The 16678-nt window shown below is 52.8% G+C and overlaps 1 protein-coding gene across 1 annotated transcript; it reads right to left on the minus strand.

The window, feature by feature from the left end:
- Window positions 1-2235: 2235 nt before the first annotated feature.
- Window positions 2236-14576, minus strand: BPIFB6 (BPI fold containing family B member 6). Its single transcript, XM_030308979.1, has 15 exons — window positions 14477-14576; window positions 13072-13171; window positions 11932-12036; window positions 11311-11460; window positions 11089-11152; window positions 10587-10647; window positions 9698-9789; window positions 8730-8906; window positions 7627-7680; window positions 6827-7000; window positions 5992-6059; window positions 4548-4593; window positions 3617-3680; window positions 2886-2962; window positions 2236-2274 (listed from the first exon to the last, which is right to left on the minus strand). Exons 1-15 carry the CDS (start codon window positions 14574-14576, stop codon window positions 2236-2238), a joined length of 1371 nt encoding a protein of 456 aa, XP_030164839.1.
- Window positions 14577-16678: the final 2102 nt, after the last annotated feature.

The following is a 16678-nucleotide window of genomic DNA, read 5'->3' on the forward strand; positions in this document are numbered from 1 at the left end:
GCCATACCACCCACAGACACCTATGTGTGCCCAGACATGGACCCCCCCACCGTCACAGACCCACCCAGACCCCCCACATACAAAGACTCATCCCCGAGAGGGGGGATAGAGACATTCTAACGGACGCATGCACCAACACCGAGAGATACAGACACATGGCCACCACCCCAGTAATTTCCAGGACTGGAGTACCAACCAATCTCCCCTCATGTACATTTTTTTTCAAAGTTACGGATTTTTTTTTTTTTTTTACCTTCTAGCAAAAGACACTGATTTTGAGGGTCCACATAGAAGACACTTGTTTTAAAATGCATTGTTTACTTTATTACGTATAAACTACATTTTCTTTTATTTTTTCTTCCTTTCTTTTATTTTTAATATCTTTTTTAAAAACGTTTATTTATTTATTTATTTTATTTATTTATTTTTCAACGTTTATTTATTTTTGGGACAGAGAGAGACAGAGCATGAACGGGGGAGGGGCAGAGAGAGAGGGAGACACAGAATCGGAAACAGGCTCCAGGCTCCGAGCCATCAGCCCAGAGCCTGACGCGGGGCTCGAACTCACGGACCGCGAGATCGTGACCTGGCTGAAGTCGGACGCTTAACTGACTGCGCCACCCAGGCGCCCCAATTTATTTATTTTTAAGAGGGAGCATGAGTGGGGGAGAGGCAGAGAGAGAGAGAGAGAGAGAGAGAGAGAGAGAATCCCAAGCAGCTCCGTGCTGTCAGCACAGAGCCCGACGTGGGGCTCGATATCACAAACTGGGAGATCACAACCTGAGCGGAAATCGAGTCAGACACTTAATCGACTGAACCACCCAGGTGTTCCTTTATTTCTTTATTTTTAGTTGAAATATGCTTGGCCTATTGCCTTGTGTAAATTGAAGTGTCCCACATTTGCTATTAAGGGGAGTCGATTTGGAGACTAGGATCAGTGCCAGTCTCAGGAGAGGTGATGGGGCAGATATGACAAATATTGGGAGCCAATCCCCCCACGAGTGTTGTCTGTGAGACGCGGAAATGCCCCCGGCACAGACCGCGTCCACAGGAACACACAGACACACAGACATGGGTGGACAGGACACCGGAGGTCTTTTCACACGCAAACCTCTACAAATGGACCTTCCCGTCTGCACACACGGCTCAAACTGCCCCCACCCGTGGGCTCTTCACACACTGACCGGGGCTTGAAAACACACAAGCTGGCGCTTGGTTTTGCACAGTTAGCACCCCTTCCCCGACCCTGACCAGACACACCTGTTCACATCTCTTTCGGCCTCAAAAACTCATCTGTGCTGAGCGCTTATTGAGCACTTACTGTGTGCACAAGAACTTTTCATCGCTTGATTCATTTAATCCTCACGACAATGCTGCAGAAGTTAGTACCGTCATCATTCCCATTTTCCAGGTGAGAAAACAGAGAGGGAAGTGACTTGTCCAGGGCACACAGCAGCAAGGAGGCAGAGCCAGGATTTGAACCCAGACAGATGGGCTCGAGAGCCCAAATTCCAATTCGAGCCCTGTCCTTTGACTTGCCAGGTGGCACTGGGCTAGTAGTTCTACTTCTCTGAGCCTCAGTCTCCTCATCTGTGAAATAGGTACAGTCCTCACCTCCCTTAATTGTTGTGAGGATCGGAGGGGGTGACACAGGAGAGCTGGGAACACACTGGGCTTCTGCAGGCTCCCTGTCGTCAGAGCCACCCTCAAGATAAGATTTGGGGCAAGTAGCTGAGACGGGCTGTGAAGACTTTTGTTGTTTGCTAAACTGTGTGACCTGGTAAAGGGAGCTGGCCCTGTGCCTCAACTTCCTCGTCTGTAAAGTGGGAATGGCAATGGTTGCCCTTCTCTCATAGGGTTATTGTGTGGATGAAATGAGACAGTACAAGTAAAGCCAGAGCATGGCATTCAGCAGGTTTTCATGAGGGAGCCCGTGCCTGCCCCCCAAGGCCGTGACCAGCATCCCTCAGACTCCAAGCTGGTCTGATACCCCAAAACCCACGGAGGGGGAAGAAAAGGCAGACGTCAATTTATTACAAATAAAGAGATCAAACCATCAGATGTTTGTGAGGATCTTTCTCCTGTTTATTGACAAGGCCCAGCCCGGCCTGCCCCACTTACTCCTCTTCAAAGGAGGTGTCCACTGGTGGGAAGGGGCCACGCCCACCGGCTCCAATCGGGGGCTCCTCCAGAGGGCACAGCCGGTCGGTGGCACGCGGGCAGACCCTGCCCCCGTCAGTCCAGCTTCAAGTCGAGCACCAGCACCAGGGCATTCTGGCAGGAGGCAAAGGGCCAGGTGGGGATGAGTGGCCGTGGCAGGGGATAGGACCAGTCGGGCTCATGGCCAGGAAATGGAAGCCAGGAGCAGAGGCTAAACTAGACCCGCCTGTGGCCCTTCGTGTCTCCGGGTGTCAGTTTTCTCAACGGTCAGGTGGGGACAGCATCCCTCCCTCTCGGAGTGGAGAGATCAAGTGAGAAAAATGTACATTTAATGCTCCAAGCACAATACTTGGCATGTAACGTAAAGCTGGTATTTATTAAGCACTTACTGTATGCCTTTAGGTGAACTATCTCAATAGCTCTCTGAGGTGGGTACACCCCTATTATCAACGGAAACACGGAGGCATAGAGAAAAGTGAAGTAATTTGCCCGAGGTGACGGAGAAGGAAGGCAGCAGAATCCAGGTTCCCTCCTGGGGAGCCCCTGGCCAAAGGGGGCCCAAGTCCCGAGGGGCAGAGTCTTGCTCAAGGGAGTGGCAGGATCGTACTGATGGCCACTGCCCTCCTCAAGCCTCCTCCCCCCAGGCTGAGAGAGGAAGGCTTTTGCTCCTGATTCATTGGCCAAACGTGTTGACTGACACGGCTTTTCTCAGCTCCTTTCCTCACCTCTACTATGTCCAGCTCCGCCAGGTTGTAATCTATGTCCAGCAACTCTGGAAGTGGGAACCCGACTTGGAGCACATCTGAGAAACACAGTAAGAGTCATTTCAGCGACTGCTCTGTAGGTGACTACTCCTTAAAGCCACTCCTTGGCTGTCTGGAACAGAGTAGTGGGAAACAGCACGGTGAGTGAAGGATGACGTCTGCCAGCCGCACAGGCACAGAGCACATAAGTCTCACCACCATGTATTTATACCCCAGGCCTGGGTCAAGATTGGACCCATGGCATAGGGTCAAGGGGCAAGGGTCCCAAGTTGTGGGAGGGGCCTTTGTCCCCAGGTAGGTGACATTAGACTACATCAGCCTTGGGGCACCTGGGTGGCTCAGTCGGTTGAGCATCCGACTTCAGCTCAGGTCACGATCTCACAATCTGTGAGTTCGAGCCCCACGTCAGGCTCTGTGCTGACAGCTCAGAGCCTGGAGCCTGCTTCCGATCCTGTGTCTCCCTCGCTCTCTGCCCCTCCCCCATTCATGCTCTGTCTCTGTCTCAAAAATAAATAAACATTAAAAAAAATAGACTACATCAGCCTCAAAGACTCAGCAGTGACTATTCACTCCCTTTTAGCCTCCCTTATCTGGGGTCAGTGAAAGGGCCTTGAGAGCACCCAGGTGGCATCCCTTCCTGCTTACAGTGCTTCTTAACAACCAGCAAAATCAAAGCCCACAGGAGCCCTCACCATTGACGACTGGGACATACGCCTCTTGGAGATAATCAGTGATGAAGCCAGTCAACTCCTTCTCCTGGGGGTGAGAGAGGAGAGGGAATACTCACATCCATCGTTCACTTCACTTCACTTCACTTCACTTCAATTCATCCAGTGTGAGTAACTGGATGGAAAAGTAGGATGTTGAAGTAGGAAAATCTGATGCTCAGATTTTCGCAGCCCTCACTTCAACTGGGTGTGGGGACCACAGGAATGAATATTAGAGACATCAAATAATTTGTCCACCTAGCGTCAAAACTGGGCTGGACCCTGCTTAACTGTAGGCTGATGCCCTATACCTCCACTTGGTCCCTGTTGAGTGACATATGGGCCTGGGGTCATAGTGCAGGAGGAATTCAAGACACCGTGGGTGACCTGTGGACTTCATTTTGCTCCTACAGAAAACTCAGTAGTTTCAATCAGTCATTCACTCACCACCACTCTGTACCTCAGTTTCCCCATCTGTGAAAGTGGAATGTAATAGCACCTATGCACAGGGATTCGGTGAGTTTGGGTACAGCCCAGAGCAGAGTGAGGACTCAACAAGTGCTGTTGTTATTATTGTTGACCAGCTGCTCAGGTTCCATCTTGGGCCCTGAGGCTACAAAGACTAATAAAAATGACAGCCGGGCCCGACCGAGCCAGCCTCAGGCTGCTGCTATGCATGACAGTGTTATTAAAACCAATCCAGGGAGATGTCCAGAATCTATCCAGAAAAGGAGATGGACTCAGAGAGGCTAAGTGACTTTCCCAGGGTCACACAGCACGTCAGCTGCCCCAAGCCCCACAGTGGTCGCTCTATTCACTCTGCTTCCATTTCAGGGCCCGTCTCCGCAGTGCCGAGGGAGAATAGGCACAGTCTTGCCCCCACACCAGGTCAGGCAGAAGAACTTGAGATACTTACACTGAAGGCACCAATTGAGGAGGACTCCCGTGACAGGCTCAGTAATCTGCATGGGGTGTTGCGGGGGACAAGGAGCAGGCAGCACAGTCAGAGCCACTGCCCCTGGCCATGGATAAAGGGGATCACAAATACCCACAACCCCTTTCTGAGGCAGAAGTCCCTGTACAGCCTTCAGACCAGGTGCTCATAAGCCTCTGCTTGGATACTACCTATGACGGGACACTCATCACCTGTCATTGTAGCCCATATTATTTGCCACAGCTCAAATCACTTCCTCATCTCATCGGTCCTGACTCTTCCCTCTGGGACCCCCAGTCACATCTATTGCTCCTGCCCAAGGCCAGGTATGCAGAGGTTTGCTGCCCAACCAGTCAGCTCCAGATCCTTGCAGGGCACAAGATTAGGACCCTTCACGTGACCTCCTTCCCTGCACAGCCTCCAATAAGCACTAATACATGATGGCACCAGAACAGGCCACGTGATGGTCGTCTGGGGGCTTTATCTTCCCAAATTCTATTCTTTATTCCAGTAGCAGACCTTCCATTTTCCACTCTCATTCCAAGGCCTACAGAGTCGCAGCGTGAGCACATGACCCAGACCCGGCCCATCAGAGCATTTCATCTCTGGTGTCAGTGATTGGTTTAGGATTGGCCATGTGGTCCATGCTAAGCCAATGAGAAGCAGTCTTGGTAATTTAGTTAGAACTATTGGACAACAGGCCTCTTTTGTTGTTGGCCTCTTTGCCACCACCTGGAGGGGAGAGGCTGCCTGAGAATGTAGCCAACAAAGTGGACAGCAAAGGCCAAGGGAGGAGGGAGATCCTGAGGACTTTGGGCACCTAAGATCTAGCCATGCCTGAAATTAAGATCTACCCCTAGAGTCTCCAATCACGTGAGCCCAAAGATTCCCTTTTGGGCTTAAGCCAGTTAAGTTGAAATTGTCTCCTGCACTGAAAGAATCCTGGCCGAATACAAGTCAGATCAAAGATTAAGACAAATATAACAATTAATGAGTAACTGGATGGAAAACTAGGATGTTGAAGTAGGATAGTGAGTATAATATACGTAGCCACTGCTCCCATATAAATGTTAGCTGTTGCTAGCATGACAGGCTTCCAGGAGGAGGCATTTGAAGTGGCACAGGGAAAAGCCTATTAAGGGAAGAGGGGACATGGACCCATGATCAGACGTGCTGTGCAAGAGCCTAGTGGGAGCACTGGTGGGAGAATTTGAGAAAGGACTTGAGGGCCAGGCTAAGATTTGAGAAAAGATCATGCAGGTAACAAGGTAGTGAGGATTTTAGGACAGGGGTAGTGACCAGAGCAGCCTGGCAGTGTGGGCCATGCTGGATGGACCAGTGGGAGACTATGGAGCAGAAAACCAAGCACTAGTGGTAATGCCCGTGCAGGAGTACAGGGACGCCGGCACAGGCAGCAGACTCCTACCTGTCCAGAGAGGTGAGCATCAGCAGCCGGCCCTCACGAACTGAGTACTGGATTTTCAGGTTGAAGTGCTGGTGGGTGGCGGGTGGGGACAAAAGCAGGGAGAAGGCAGTGGTAAAACCAGGGGCCCCACCTTCCCAGTACCATTGCCTTAACAAAGTAGAGGTCTTCCTCTCTGCCCATCTTATCTGCAGGAACTGAATCCAGTAGTCTCCCCTTGCCCCCAGCCCAGGCTCCTTATCTTCTCTGTAGCTGCCCCAGGACAAGACTCTCAGAATACCTAGCACATTTGTAGGTCCTTGTGCACACCGCATTATTGCTTCAGCCTTTGAACATCCTGTGATCTCTACCTGGAGTGCCCTCCATCACCAGCCTCCCCAGCATCAACCCTTTCCCTGGCCAGCTCCTGCTCAACCTTCAAAACACAGCTCAGGCATCACCTCCTCTGGGAAGTCCTCTGTGATTTCCTCAACTAGATTTGGGATCTTCTGAGGATCCCATAATCCCCTGGGTGAGCCCTTCTTTGCCTTTGTAGATGCTAATGAAGGTCGGGGGCAGGGGGGGGGGAGAAGGGGGGGAGAACAAAAGGAGAGAGGAAGGAGAGAGAAAGGAAGGACTGAACTCTTGGCCTCAGTTTGTTGATCTTTCTAGCCATTCAAAGGTTTAGTGGCAGAGCCAAGGATCAGACGCCAGGTGACAGTTCCCAGGAGGTTAGGATCACATAAATGACAGTAATTAAGGATTCTTCAATCCATTACTTGGCTATTAACTAAGATCCTACACTCCAGTCTTGAATAGCCACAAGGCTGGGCCTAAATGGGGAACAGATTCTACTCACAGTTTCCAGGAGAAAGAGGGATACAGGAGCCTTCCCTCGCCTCCGAGCAGCAAACATCTCCAGGGTGCCATGGAGGTGCAGCAGGCTCTTGCCTGTCTTCATGGTGACCTTGGGGGGCTTGTTTATCCTGATCTGGGTCACCAAGGGCTTCGGCTTGGGATAGGCCTTAGCTACCTACAGAAAGCAGGAAATTCTCCTCAGGGAATGCCACCTCAGACTGGTGGCTTCAGTTGAAACCAGGAGTCCCTCCTGAAATAAGGCGATTTGTACCTTGGACACAGGAAACATGGCATGCAAGGGCTGGAATGTGTCTATCAGGAAATAAACAAAACAGACAATCTGGCTATTTCTTATTGGACATAGAAAGTAAATCTCACAAAACCTGAGCTACTTCTATGCTGGACCCAAAGAGCACTTTATGGAGACGTTGGGATGATTCCACATCAGTCAAGGGAAATGTGGCCTTGAAAAGCTGCCTCCCAAGGGTGCCTGGGTAGCTCAGTCAGTTAAGTGTCTGACTTCAGCTCAGGTCATGATCTCACAGTTCACGAGTTCAAGCCCTGCATTGGGTTCTGTGCTGACAGCTCAGAGCCTGGAGTCTGCTTCAGCTTCTGTATCTCCCTCTCTCTCTGCCTCCCCCTCCACCCCCAACTTGCACTCTGTCTCTCTCAAAAATAAACATTAAACAAAAAAAATTTTTTTAAGAAAAAAAAGAAAAGATGCCTCTCAAATCCCTTGTCCCTTCAACTGGAAAACAAGGCCAAGTAGGCATGGTGGTCATGGCAGGTCAGGGCACTCACTTTAGGGATGAAGCCAGCCAGTGTCTTAGTGGTTTGTGGGGGCAGCTTACCAATCTACAAAACAAAATCAAGGTTAGGACTACTAAAGCCCTCCCCCACCCTTCCGAACAGAGTCTATAAAGTATGCCCTCTGAGGTTCCCTTCATCATAACCTTATTACTCTGTGATTAAGTAGATAAGGAGACCCTGGCTAGCCCAGACTGTGGCTTATACATCCCAATGCCCATGGCTCTTAGCGTAATGTCAGATGCTGAGAAAATGTTGGATGAAAAAGTGGCAGACAGATGAATGGATGTGACATATGAGAGGGGGTAGGTGGACAGCTTTGTGGATGGCTAGATGAATGGGAAATGGACAAACAAATGAGTGCTGAATGGATGCATGGATGGATTGATGAACAATTATTTAGGAGAATGAATAATAGATGGACAGGTGGGGGGGTGGATGGAAGGATGAAAGGAATGACGTATGGGAGGAGAGTGGATATGAAGGTGTGGAATGGTCTGATAAACAGGTGGGAGAATGGATGATGAATGGATTGATTGGTGGGAGGATGGATGAGAAAGTACATGGATGGATGGTGGTTACATGGATGGGGGGATGAATGCCTCGATCAGTGATGACGGATGAATGGATAGATGAGTAGGAGGATGAATAACGGAGAGTTGGGTGGATAGATGGGTGTTTGGGTGACCAAGGTCAGATACATGGACTCACTTATTCAGTAGTACCAGACCCTGTTCTAGGTATGGATGGCATAAAGGGTGGATGGATACTAGCTGGAAGGCTAGAGTCTACAGCATGAATATATGATAGCGAGATGAGTGAATGAGTGGCTGATGACTGGATAAAAAGAAGGTGGATGGATGGCCAGTATATGAGAGTTGTAGGTTGATGGATATATACCCGGCTGTGTCAACAGTTGGAAGGATAGATGAGTAGATGGTGGTTACATGGACAGAGAGATGGTAGGTTTTGGGGCAAACTGATGATAGAAACCCAGATCAGTCCTGGCATCTCCCACTCTTGGTGTTGCCCATGGCCCCAGGATAATTCTCAGAATAGACACACCGGGCAAGGACTGTCATTACAGGACAGCTCACCTTCATATCCTGGACATTCACATTAAAGGACTTCTGCAGAAGGGCAAGCTCTGTGGTGAGGAAGGTGGCCGAGAGCAGCAGCTGTGAAGAGCCTTCAGCATAGCCCTCAGGGAACTCGAGGGCCTCCCCGGCATCAGCAAGCTGGATGGTGTTGCCCTCTTGCTGCTGTACCACAGGCTGTGGGAGAGCGGGGAGAGACATGCTTAGCCTTGGCCATGAAGAACTATGGCTGCGGGCAAGGCTCTGTCCTCAAAACTAAATCAGCCTCCAAGTTGGCAAGTCCCTAGATGGGAGAGCCAAGAGCAGGCTACCCTCCCAGTGTACAGATGGGCAAACTGGGACCTGTGAAGATAAGGGAACCAGTCACTAATCGATGGTGGTTGCTGATGGGATTGCTTAAGTAACTTCATTTAGTCTGACTGACCAGTTGGAGCACTCATTGATACAGACCTGCTTTCTGTGTATTCTCAGAAGAGGTAAATAGCAAACAACGTGGGGCCTGGAAGAACCACACCGGAGGGAGACTTCACAGGGAGATGACATTGCGGGATTTTTCTTCCCATTCCTGGAAGAGGCATCTCACCTAGTCACCTGGAGATCTGGAGACCTGAGTGAGGACCCAACTCTGCCACCAGGTCACAGTGAGACCCTAACCAAGTCCTGCCTCCTCCCTGGGCCCCAGTGTTCCCATCTGTACAACTGGGTGGGCCACTCATTGGGAGAAGCAGACAGCCTCGGAGAAGGTGCATGTGTGGGGTCAGCAGTCCTGGAAGTCAGCTCAGGACGAAGCGTTCATGTTGAGAGCAGAAAGAGGGAGAAGGTTTCAGTTTCGGGGAACACTTTCATGGCAGGCCTGGTCTGCCAGGGCCCGAGGAGCCCTCGCACCATCCACAACCCAGTCCAGCCGCCTCCCCTGGCAGAGGCAGGCTGGTGAGAGCCCTGTCCCCTGGTGGCCCCCTGGCACTTACACTGAAGGCTACTTGGAGATAGTTGGCTGTGGTGGTTGGCATGGATGTCAGGACATATTTGACGATGCCCATCTGGCCCACGGGCATGGGAGCTGTGCAAAAGGAGGTTCTACTCAGAGAGGCACCAACTGCGGGCAAGCCATAGAGGCTGGCACCAGTCAGCTGCCACCTGAGCTGGCCTGGGTGCCAGGAACCCTTGCCCTCTGTGTGACCCAAGGCAAGTTACTTGAGCCTCTCGGGGTCTTAGTAATTCCATCTGTAGGAGGGAGGCCGTGGTGGCTGGCCTGGAAATCCTCCTCCCACACACCTCTCTGCAGGCACAGAGCTTGAGAGTTCCCGAGGGGTGTTGTGGCTCAGTTCCCACAATTGACTGGCGTGATTAGGATTATTGGCTCTGTTTTACAGACGAGAAAACTGAGGCTCAGAGGAATGAAATGATTTGTTCCAGGCCACACTACTGAGCACACGAGCCAGTTTTCTTCAGGCCCAGCCATTGGGCTCTCCTCTCACCTGACTAGGGAACCCTATGAATCCTGAGAAAACAGAGGCAGTAAATCCCCTCGACAAAGGAAAGAGTTAGAGGTCACCACTATAGGATTACTATTCAGGGTGTAGGCTTTGTGGATGAGCCTACGATGGCTGCTGTTCTTGGAGTCTAGGGGGTGAGGGGTAGAACACTGGATGGAAGGCGGAGACAAAAAGCCCAGAGTCCCTCAGGGCCTCAGGCCTCCCATCTGGACAGTAGGCAGATGGAGGGACACCATGACCTTAGACCTCCCCAGTCCCAAGCCTGGGCTTGGAGCAGGTGCTTGAACGGAGAACGGGGGCCTCAAAGTCCAGCCATCCTGATGTCCCCATGTGTGAGCGAGGCATGGCTAGGGCTACCCACCATTCAGGTTGGCCCACTTCCTGTTCACATACACCAGGACCGCGTCGATGGCTGGACACATCTGGAAGCAGAGAAGGTACTGGGCTGAGGGGGCCCCTTCATGGAAGGTCTCACTTCTCACAGCTGAATGGTACTCCATGGGGAGACCCAAGAGCCCTGGAGGGACAAGGGCTGAAGGGGAAACCGAGTCTACACGTCACATGGAAAATCAATGGCAGAACCTGGACTAGAATCCAGAGCTCCTGACCACAGCCTGAAAACCAGTAGACTCATTCCCCAATGAGAGGAATGAGTAATGGAGGCGGGGCGGGGGGGCAGGCTGTGGTATGTAGTCTGCCATTTTCTCCTTCTGTGCTCGTGGCAGACATCACTAGAGACACCAACAGCCTCAGAATCCTCCTCAGCTACCGTCAGTCAGTCAGGGTCACAGCCAAGGGAAAACGCACTCGCCATGGTCTGAGCACACCTATGGATGTGGGTTGACACTTGCCCTGGTACTCACCAGGCTAGGAAGCACTTTGTGTAGGGTGCTGTCCAGGAACTTGTTGACAACCTTAGGCAGCATGCTGGATGCAGAGGATGGGGACAGGGCACAGATGGCAGGAAATTAGGCACAGGACATTCAGGGACACAACTGGGGAAGTGCAGTGGCTCGGGAAGTGGGAAGCTGGGCAGGGGTGGTAGCGTGGACCCCAACTTCCTCCCCAGCCACAGAGCCCCTCACTTGCTAGGCAGGTTGGTCTTCACACTGACCAGGACGACCTCACAGCCCTCACTCTTGAACGTGGGGAGACCCGTTTTCTCATCCTGCAGAAGCCGGTCGGTGGCTGTGATGTTCAGAACCACGATGATTTCCATGTTCCCACCTATGAAGCTGGAGGAGAGGGCAAGCAGGCCTCATGGGCATCTTTGCCACTGTGGCCACTCTCCCTGTCTCTTCTTTGCCCTCAGTCTCAGCAGCTCTGGGAGGAGGAAAGGGTGAGGCACCACCCCCACAGGATAGAAAAGAAGATGGATTTGCCCAAGGTCACAAAATGGGTCTTTCCTGTTCCCTCTTGCTTTGGTAACCTCCTACACATCCTTCAAAACCCTACTCAGCTATCATTATCTCCCCCAAAGCCTTTTCTGATTCCCCTCACGCTGCCAGTGCTTCCTCTGTCCTAGGCTAGTCACTGAGTCTGTGATCGTCTGTGCTCAAGTCTGGTTCCCATCAAATGCAGGAACCCAACATGCACTATCTCAGACCACAGTGCCCAGGTGGCTCCCAGTAGGTATGCAATACATGTACATGTAAGAGTAAGACGAGGCATCTCCCTTCCCTCCCGCCCTCCTCTGCTGTACTCACCTCTTGCCAGTGATGGTCAGGCCGGTGGACACACACTGGAAGATGCCCACCCCAGGTAGGAAGCTCAGTGTGATGACAGGCAGCTCCACATCCTTCACCTTCAGACTGGGAGGCAACAGACATCCACAGCAATGAAACCAGGCAGGTGAGAGCCAGGCTCTTAACCCACTCCTCCACCCCCTGGCTGGGGAAGTCTTGCGTTAATCCCCCCATCCCATGTCATACGGAGAAGCCTGCCTGGCCATTGAGAAACACAAGGGCTGGACACGAACCAGTTTGTACACAGGAGTACTTGTGTACGACTTGGCTGGGTGATCTGGGGCTGCACCCTTCCCCTTGGTGGGCCTCAGTTTCCCCACTGGCAAAATGGGGAGGTTTGCCTGGATCAGGGCTTTTCAACAGTGGCACCATTGACATGTGGGCAGAATAATTCTTTGCTGTGGGGGGCTGACCTGTGCCTTGCAGGATGGTTAGCTGTATCCCTGGCTTCCACCCCTGGAGGCACCATATGCACCTCTGCCTACCCTCTCCAGCAAGTCGCGATGACCAAAAATGTTTCCAGACATTGCCGAATGTCCCTTGGAGGCAAAACGCCCCTGGCTGAAAACCACCAGTCGAGATCCAGGATAACAAAGACATGGCCCGTCTAATCCTCCCCTCCATTCCTGAGCTCTTGGCAGACATTGCTAATTGATCACAGTCTGTGCCACAGAGCCCACCCTCCCCAGCACCTCATTCCAGGCAGCCCCTACCAATCGATCCCACCGAGCGCTTGCAATGGAACCAATTTGCCTCATCATTAGATGGTGGTTGATACCTTTCTGGCTCTGTCATTTGAGAAATTTTCCTTCAATTTCACGTGCATTCAGTGAGTCCCGGCTGCACGCAGGGAGCTGGGATTTGACTTCTCAACCTTACTTCCTCCTCCCAATGCTCACAAGAGGCAGGAATTGTCTCCAGTGGATGACTGACGCCCAGGTAGGGGCAGTGACCTACCCAAGGTCACACAGCAAGCCACCGGCAAAGCAGGGCAGAGGCCCCAGGCCCTGCCCCAGCTCTCCCTCCTGCCTTCTCAGGTCCTGGGCACAGCATTCCCCACCACCCTCTCCCTGCCACCCCCAAAGCCCTTCCCCTGCTCACTTGGTGATGCCCTTGATGGGTTTCATTCCCGGCCGCTTCTTGCCCGCCTCAGCTGCCATCTGCTCCAGGATATGGCTCTCATCCATGGCACTCTGTACCTCTGGAAAAGGGGGGTATCCAGGGAGACACTTAGCTGGTCTCCCCGCTACTTTCCTGCCCTGGGCCAACCTCTCAGGCATCCCAGGCACAGGCCACTCACAAGTGACACCACTCTGTGCCCAGAGTCACTGTTCCCCACCCTGGGCTGGGTGATCCAGAGACCCAGAGAGGAATCATGCCTGACCCCTGTCCTCCTCCAGCCTCACAGGGGAGACAGTTGCCAGCAACGACAGTAACAAGTGACAAGGGCCATAATACACTGGGGCAGCTGGAGGAACCACAGGAGGAGTTTGGGCCAGCAGAGAAGAGCTGGGGAAGGCTTCCAGGAGGCGGTGCCATCTCAGTTGGTCCTGATAGGAGCAGGAAAGATAGGAATTTTCACCAGGAAGCAAAGAGATAAAGGAGGCCACTGCCGGCAGTGGGCATACAAAATGCAAAGGTGGAGAATAGGGAAGAAGGTGGCAGGGTGAGGCAAGGGTGAGAAACCCAACATGGCTGGAGGGTGGGGAGGGGCATGACAGAGACTGGAACAGTTTGCGGGGGGGGGGGGCGTATCAAGAGGGGGCCCTAAACCCCAAGCCAGAGTGGTGACCTTATCCTGTGGCCCAGCCACTCTCAAAGCCGGGGGACTAGGGAACTCGTCTGACAGCTTGTTAAAGATGCAGATTCTGCTGGTTCCCCAGGCCAGGAGGCCCCAACCCTGAATGCCACGATGCCAGAAACAAACACCTGCACAACGGTCATAGGCCGATTCCCAGAGAGGGGACGAACACGGAGCCGGGAGAGCTGTCACCACCTCTTTGCACCTCCGTGCGACTTCATTTCCCTCAAAGTCATGGAGCTGGGAGGTGGGAAGTAAGTTTCACTAAAGCCCCTCCAGGAGGTTTTAATCTCACATTTCATTTCATCTGCCCAAGTAAGGACCGGCCACCCTATTTTACATTTCTTTACATTTTATATTTACAGGTGAGCAAACAGTAACGCGGAGCAGTAACACTTTGCCTGAGGTCACACAGCAAATCGGTAGCTGAGCTGGGATTTGGCTCACGTCTGTCTTCCCCACAGCCCTCTTAGGCCACCAGCCCTGCAGTCGGGGCCAGGAGAGGCTCCGGGGAAGCAGGATTTCCTGTTCTGCCTCCAACTTGCGGAGGGACATGGGCCAAGTCACCCCATTTTCTCTGGGCCTCAGTTTCCTCCTCTGTAAGATGGCAGAGTAATATCATTGCCGCTCACTTTGTTCACGGCCATGCAAACGTGAGTGATCGCTACCTGCCCCTCAGCCCCGGCCCCGGGCCCGCCAGCTTACCGCGGTTCATGATGTCCAGGCCCAGCCGCAGCAGTGCCCCGGGGTCAGCTCGTGTGTGGGTCAGCAGGCCACAGAGTGCCAGAAACAGGATCCGCAGCATGGCTCCACCTGTGCCGTGGGGCCTGAATTGGTTCCTAGACCCTGGTCCCCTAGACCCTGGTTCCTCCGGGGACCTCCTGTGCTCCCGAAGACAACAGGCCCCCTGGATGGTCTTGGGGGTCCAGGGGCCTCTGAACTCCAGTTCAGCAAACCTTATTTCTGACTTCCAGAGGGGTCGAAGAGTGTCCTGATTGAACACGGGGCCTCTGCGTCACCCCAGGAAGGTCACTTCCCCCTCTAAGCCTCAGTTTCCCCATCGGTCGGCGTGATGCGTGTTCTGACCAGCCCACGTAAAGGGGGTGGTGGGAGGTTCAGCTGCAAGTTTGCATGAGTCCAAGTGCAGCTCAGTGCCAGGCAATGCTGGGGCCACAGAGGGGACTGGGAACTCCCAAGGCAGCATGGGAACGGGGGCCCTCTGCTCCCCCGACCCTGACACTACAGCCAATGGCACCCCCACTCCCTCCAGCTCAGTCTCACCTCCAGAAATCTCAACTTACAGCCCCTTAAGACCCCTTGAGATGAGACATTACCACACCAAAAGAGAAACTGAGGCACACACCCACAGTCCCACAGGCAGTGAGTAGACCTCCTACTCCAGGCCCTTCAAGGTGCCCAGAAAAGCCTCACCCCCAACCCTGGGCCCCCAGAAACCCCTCCCTCTCACCTACTGAGACCCGAAATGCTCCCAAGCAGAGGCCAAGTGTTTATTTCAGGTTTGAGCTGTGGCTGAAAAGAATCCAGAAGGGACCGCAGGGCCTGGCCCGTGTCACCCAGAGACGGGGAGCTCTAGTTGGACTCCTGCTAACAGCAGGCTCGGCCACTGAGGGCTGCGCGGATCCAGAGAGAGGGGCGCCTACCGGGGCCGCCTCCCCAGTCCGAGCCCATACCTGCGTTCATTCATTTGCCTCACATTTATTGAGTGCCTGCTATGTGCCAGGCAGGCCAGGCTACAAGGTACACGTGGCAGAGAGAGTCCTGCTCCTCCTGAATCTTAAAGAGAAGTGATAGAGTGGGATAAAATGCATGAGTTGTGTATGTGCGTGCGCACGGGGCATGGGGTGGGGTGCTCAGGGAAGGACTCTGAGGAGATATTTAGGCTGAGATCTGAAGGATGAGAAGCAGGCAGCTTTTAAAAAGCCAGGGAGGTGGGGCGCCTGGGTGGCGCAGTCGGTTGAGCGTCCGACTTCAGCCAGGTCATGATCTCGCGGTCCGTGAGTTCGAGCCCCGCGTCGGGCTCTGTGCTGACAGCTCAGGGCCTGGAGCCTGTTTCAGATTCTGTGTCTCCCTCTCTCTCTGACCCTCCCCCGTTCATGCTCTCTCTCTCTCTCTCTCTGTCTCAAAAATAAATAAACGTTAAAAAAAAAATTTTTTTTTTTTAAAAGCCAGGGAGGGGCACCTGGGCGGCTCCGTCGGTTGGGCATCCAACTCTTGACCTCCACTCAGGTCCTGATCTCAGAGTTCGTGAGTTCGAGCCCCACTGTACTGACAGTGTGGAGCCTGCTTGGGATTCTCTCTCTTCCTCTCTCCCTGCCCCTCCCCCACTCTCTGGTGCATGCTTTCTCTCTCTCTCTCTCAAAATAAATAAACAGTAAAACAACAACAACAACAACAACAACAATGACCGCCCCAGGGAGACCATTCAGGCCTATGATCACAATATTTGCTAAATGAAAGTGTGATCTACTTCTCTCTCGTCCCATTCAATTTGTAAAGCTCTATCTGGGCTTGAATATAATCACTCTCGGTGTTTCCTTGACCTCTATGGACACACACACTCGTGTGCCACGGGCATGTGCCGGGTACATGCATGCCCAGTGCCAAGTGTCTTTGAAAATCATCCCCAAGGGAACTATGAAGTTTGGTGTCAGGGTGTCAGAGCTGGTAGGGGCTTGGTGAAGGTCTCCTCCAGCCCCAGCCCCGGCTCCCAGCTGGGGAGACTGAGCCCCAAGAAAGCACCACCTCAGTCTCCACATTCCCAGGCCAGACCTATTGCCAGGCAGTAAGGCTACTCGGGCAGGATTTTTTTGCCCTTGGGGTAAAAACGTCGCTCAGGTATTTCTAGGACAAACGGCCAATGGCAGGGTTTTGTTTCTGACTTTGCTT

Source organism: Lynx canadensis, chromosome A3 (genome assembly GCF_007474595.2).
Source record: "Lynx canadensis isolate LIC74 chromosome A3, mLynCan4.pri.v2, whole genome shotgun sequence".
NCBI lineage: Eukaryota > Metazoa > Chordata > Mammalia > Carnivora > Felidae > Lynx > Lynx canadensis.